This window comes from Prionailurus bengalensis, chromosome E2 (assembly GCF_016509475.1).
Source record: "Prionailurus bengalensis isolate Pbe53 chromosome E2, Fcat_Pben_1.1_paternal_pri, whole genome shotgun sequence".
NCBI classification, from domain to species: Eukaryota; Metazoa; Chordata; class Mammalia; order Carnivora; family Felidae; genus Prionailurus; species Prionailurus bengalensis.
Genome location: NC_057352.1, coordinates 16540486 through 16546485, shown reverse-complemented (window position 1 = coordinate 16546485; position 6000 = coordinate 16540486). Strand labels below are relative to the sequence as shown.

At 38.6% G+C, this 6000-nt stretch overlaps 1 protein-coding gene across 1 annotated transcript; it reads left to right on the top strand.

Annotated features, from left to right (window-relative positions):
• Positions 1 to 1555: 1555 nt before the first annotated feature.
• LOC122495056 (60S ribosomal protein L35a-like) lies at positions 1556 to 2004 on the top strand. Its single transcript, XM_043600772.1, has one exon. The coding sequence runs from the start codon at positions 1616 to 1618 to the stop codon at positions 1949 to 1951; it is 336 nt and encodes a 111-aa protein (XP_043456707.1). The 5' UTR covers positions 1556 to 1615; the 3' UTR covers positions 1952 to 2004.
• The last annotated feature ends 3996 nt before the right edge of the window (positions 2005 to 6000 follow it).

The window sequence follows — 6000 nt, the reverse complement described above, 5'->3', positions numbered from 1 at the left end:
CACAAAATCTGCACACAAATGTTCGTATTAGCTTTATTCATTATATCCACAACTTGGAAATCATTCAAATATCCTTAAGTGGAAGAATAGTTTTGTTAGGCTGGCTGGTGAGCAAGCAGCCAAAGAATTGCACAAAGAGTGGAGCAAAAAGCAGGACGGAGTTTATTCACTGTCCAAGGGAAGAGAGGGGTCAGACATCAAGAGAAATGTCAGCCCCGAGTTTCTGTCAGTCTGGGCCTTTGAAGGGGTTTTGAAGGATGTGAGAGGGTTAAAGCTGTGCCCATGGGAGGATGTGGGGAGCAGGTGGGTCGACTGGTAGAGCAGAAGGTGGCAGGTTTTTGAGGGACTCTGTTTGAGGCCTGCTAGGGATGTGGGTTGTGGTCAGGCTAAAGAAGAGTATGTTTATTATTTTTTTAATGTTTATTTATTTTTCAGAGAGAGAGAGACAAACAGAGTGTGAGCGGGGGAAGGGCAGAGACAGAATCTGAAGCAGGCTCCAGTCTCCGAGCTGTCAGCACAGAGCTCGACATGGGGCTTGAACCCATGAATCGCGAGATCGTACCTGAGCCAAAGTCAGATGCTTAACTGACTGAGCCACCAAGGTGTCCCTAGAGAAGAATATGTTTAGTAGTTGGGGTCTACTTTCCAAGAGTGTAGGGGACTGTGACATAGAAAAACAGAGTTAGGACCCAAGTGTAGACACCTGTGAGTTTTGCCTATAAGCATGGCTGCAGGGGGAGGAGTGCTTTGAATAGATTCCTTTCAATTTTTAAAATTGTGGCACATTAAAATAAAAACAAATAAAAAAATTGTGGCACATTCACACCATGGAATACTACTCAACAATAAAAAGGAACAAACCACTGGTACATGCAACAACTTGGATGATTTCCAGGCTATTAGGCTGAGAAAAAAGGGGGGGAAAGCCACTCATGAGAGGTTACATATGTATGCCTCCATTTATATAGCATTCTTGAAATTCTAAAAATTATTAAAATGGTAAACATATTAATATAAGTTGCCACAGCTTAAGGATGTGGGAAGGGGTGGCATGGCTATAAAGTGGTAACATGAGGTAGCCTTGTGGTGATGAAACAGTTTTGTGTATTGTGGTGGTGGCTACATGAAACTTACACATGACAAAACCATATAGAACGGTTACATACAGAAATAACTGCATATGAAACTGGTGAAATCTTTTTTTGATATTGTACTATAGTTACGCAAAATATATACCATTGAGGGTAACTGAGTGCCGAGTACATGGGACCTCCTTCTACGATTATAAAGAAAATTATTACCATTGAACTTATAAAATTATTTGAATTAAATGGTAATCAAAATAAAACATAAGAAACAAGATGAGGTAAAACTTATAGGAAATTTATAGTCACAAATAAACACATTGGAAAAGAAGAAATGGGGAAAATCAATGAAATTCACCTCAATTCCTTAAATTACATTAAATTAAACCCAAAGATGAATAAGAAAATTATAAATGATTAAATAAAATAGAATACAGTCACATAATAGAGCCAATCAAGAGAGCAAGCTCTTTCCACCATCTTGGAACTTGTGGAGGCCTGCTGGGAACAGGACTCCTGAAACGACAAATATGTCTGGAAGGCTGTGGTCCAAAGCCATTTTTGCTGGCTATAAGCGGGGTCTCCGGAACCAGAGAGAGCACACAGCTCTTCTTAAAATTGAAGGTGTTTATTTTGCTCGAGATGAAACTGAATTCTTTCTAGGCAAGAGATGTGCTTATGTGTACAAAGCAAAGAACAACACAGTGACTCCTGGTGGCAAACCGAATAAAACCAGAGTAATCTGGGGAAAAGTAACTCGTGCTCATGGAAACAGTGGCATGGTTTGCACCAAATTCCGAAGCAACCTTCCTGCTAAAGCCATTAGCCACGGAATCCTTGTGATGCTGTACCCCTCAAGGATTTAAACTAACTGAAAAGTAAATAAATAAAGGTGTAGATTTGTTCTCTTGTAAAAAAACAAAACAAAACAAGTCATTCCTTCAAAAGACTTCAAAAATGGTTTATTAACCACTGCAAAAACTAATCAAGTGGAAAAGACAAGGCACAAATAACCAAGAGCAGGAGAGAGAACCAATGCAGAGCTTGGTGCCATTTATTTATTTAAGTAATCCCTACACCCAATGTGGGGCTCAAACTCATGACCCCCGAGATCAAGAGTCCAGTGCTCTAACTGACTAAGCCAGCTAGGTGCCCCTAGCTTGGTGCCATTTAAAAACTTGAACAAGGACAAATCAAATCTAACGTGTAATGTTGATATGAGCAAGGAAAAAGGTATGAAAAGATAAATAAGCTTTGTTGAAGTTATAGATAGGTCTGAAAGAATTGAAGCGGGGCATGATATTTGTTTATATGTCTTTTCATTGTTGTTTACTAGTTGTGAAAATATATTACTGCTGTAATTTTGGTAGAGGAACATAATAAAAGACATATTAAAAATATGTACATTCGAGGAAAAGAAAAGTTCAATTTTGGATAGCTCCTATTCAAATTTTCAAGTAGAAGTAGAAACAAAGCCAGAGCTGAAATTCCAGATACTTCTGTCTTTTTAAAGTCTTCACGTGTTTTTCTTCCTTAGAATATAACTGCTGATTTTTTCAAACATTTGTAACGATGCAATTTAATGTATTATCATTTTTCCTGTAGAAATTACCATAATTCCCAAATATCATGTTCAAGAAAATCTCTCTCACAGGATCTGGCTGGACAGAAAGTTATAGAGGAAGGAAAGACTTATGACACCTTTGGTGAGGGACATTTCCTTTTGCAGAGCAGGACCAGTCTCTCGGACAAACCAGGGCCTGGTATTAGAGCCCTGGAAAAACCTCTAATGCCAGATACTTAGCTAGCTACCTACAGCAATCTCCTAAACTTTATCCTGCTATTTATGCATCTTAGTCAACTAAATCCTTCCCAGTTGTGTTTATTTCTCACAAATGTTAGTGGCCATTAGGAGGAAAATGGTTTTCTTCATCAAATTAATTTTTTTAAATTTTTTTAAATATTTTTTTTAACATTTATTTATTTTTGACACAGAGAGAGACAGAGCATGAATGGGGGAGGGTCAGAGAGAGGGAGACACAGAATTGAAACAGGCTCCAGGCTCTGAGCTGTCAGCACAGAGCCCGATGTGGGGCTCGAACTCACAGACCGCGAGATCATGACCTGAGCCGAAGTCGGCCGCTTAACCGACTGAGCCACCCAGGCGCCCCTCAAATTAATTTTTTTCATGTTTATTTATTTTTGAGAGAGAGAGAGAGAGAGAGAGAGAGAGAGAGAGAGAGAGAGAGAGAATGTGTGTGAGCAGGGGAGGGGAAGAGAGAGAGGAAGACACAGAATCCGAAGCAGCTCCAGGCTCTGAGCTATCAGCACAGAGCCCGACGCAGGGCTAGAACTCATGAACCGTGAGATCATGACCTGAGCCAAAGTCAGACACTTAGCCCACTGAGCCACCCAGGCGCCCCTTCAAATTAATTTGTGACATGCTGCAATATACAAGTTGAACTCTGAGGCTTACTGCTATTTCTGGACTCTATTCTACTGCATTGACCTGTTTGTCTATCCTTAGACAGCCACTACAGTCTTTCTTGCCTTATCATAGTCTTCTAGCTAGTCTTGAAATCAGATGCCGTAAGTCATCCAGTTTGCTTTTTCTCAATGCTTATTTTTAACTGTTCTAGGTCTTTGGGTTTCTATACCGTAGCTCCCCACTTATCCGCGGTTTCCCTTTCCCAGGTTTCAGTTACTCTGTTACAGTCAACCACAGTCCAAAAATGTTAAATGTAAAATTCCAGAAGTAAACAATTCATGTTTTAACTTGTGCACCATTCTGGGTCGTGTGATGAAATCTCCCGTTATTCCGCTCCACCCCACCCAGGATGTGTCCCTTTGTCCAGTGTATCCACACTTTCTATACTACCTGCCTGTTAGTCACTTAGCTGTCTAGGTTATCAGATCAATTTTTGTGGTATCACAGTGCTTGTACTCAAGTAACCCTTATTTGAATTAATGGCCCCAAAGCACAAGAGTAGTGATGCTGGCAATTTGACAATGTCAAAGAGAAGCTGTAAACTACTTCCTGTAAGGGAAAAGGTGCAAGTTCTTGACTTCATAAGGAAAGAAAAAAAATCAGATTCTGCACTAGCTGCAGCTTCAGGCATTCACTGTGGGTCTTGGAACATATCCCTTACAGATAAGGGAAGGGGAACTAATGTACACATCTTAGAATAGATTTACCAATGCAAATTTAAAAAGCATGCTGGTATTTTGACTGGAATGGCATCACATCTACAGATAAATTTGGGGAAGTTTGATGAAAGATACTGAGTTTTCCGGCCATAGCCATAGCATCTCCATTTATTTAGATCTTGTCTTACTTCTTTCAGCAATGTTTTGTACTTTTCTACATAAAGGTCTCTCATATCTTTTATTACACTTATTCAACTAAGTATCTTATGTTCTTCAATAAACTATATTTTGCTTTTTGTTTCATTTACACTTGTATATTGCTCATGTAAAGGTATACATTTATGGTCAATTGATTTTTGATAACAGTGCCAAACCACCTCAGTGGAGATGAAAGTCTTTTAACAAAAAGTACTGGAACTGAGTATCTATGTGAGGGGGGAAAATGAACCTCAACCTGTACTTTATCCCATACACAAATATCAATTCTAAATGAATCACATACCTAAAGTTAAGACTATCAAGCATCTGGAAGAAAACAGGATTTTCTATATAATCTTTAATCACTGAGCTCTGTTTAGTTCTGCACTAAAGAACATAATCTGTATGATGTTAGTATGTTGACAGTTACTGAATGTTTTATGGCTCAACATGTGGTCTGAGTGTTTCCTGTACAATTGAAAAGCAAGTATATTCTGTGGTACAGAGTACAGAGTATCATTAAATCAGTTAGGGAAAGTTGGTTAATAGTGTTGTTTAATCTGGATTTTAATCCATCCGGAAAGTCCTCAGTATCATTGTAGGCTCTAATTTCTCTTTATCCCTGCAGTCTCTTCATCTGTACTCCCTTCATCCACCCATATCCATTCCCATCCCCATCCCATGCACCGCACCCAGGTATAGAAAGTCATATAGCAATCTGGTCATCTAAAAAGGGCTTATTCTATCAGAAATTCAGTTCAGTACTTCCTTGCCTCCGCCACTCTTAGTCCCATAGGAAACTATTACTTTTATCTTGTCAAGGTTTTTCTTGCTGTTGCGGAAGTAAAGGCCTTTCGTACCCCTCTACATTCTAATTGCAATGAAAGTTGAAATTCTGTGTTTAATAATCTCTTTCCCACCTCCCACTTCACCCTCGTACTAACATACATGGCAATGATTGCATTCATTGGCTGTTTTAAAGACTTCAAGTGAGAAGTAGACAGGGTATAAATGGATGAATGCTGTGGTTTTGCAGCAAGTAGGATAACTCTTTATTTATAAAATAATCCCATTCTGTCAAATACTGCTAAGAAAAAACAAGAAGAGTGCATCTAGAAGGCATTGGGGCTTGATAGTGCATTTTCACTTGAAGTGCTTTAGTTATTTGAACTCTAGAAATTCCATGTCAGTTATCTTGTATTGCATTCCAAGAATTCCTTGCTCTCCCAATCCATTTGGTTCCTGAGTTTCTGATACTAAGGGATACCATGTTATCTAAATCAATTTGATTTTCAAGTTTCAGAAAGCAAGTAGGAAGTTTGGATAATGGTTTATCAGAGACATTTTGTTCCTAAATCCAGATTATGACAGATACTTGTTTTCTTCCGATAGATTACTAGATTTTATTTACTAATTTATAACACTGCACATTTTAATTACCAATTCTGGGCATATTGTCTATTTATGTTTTTGTGGCAAGTTTTAACACTAGGATTATAAGTTCAGAAAAACAGATAACTTGCTATCTCAGTCTGTGTCCTAAAAGAGTTCCTAAAACATTTCATAGATT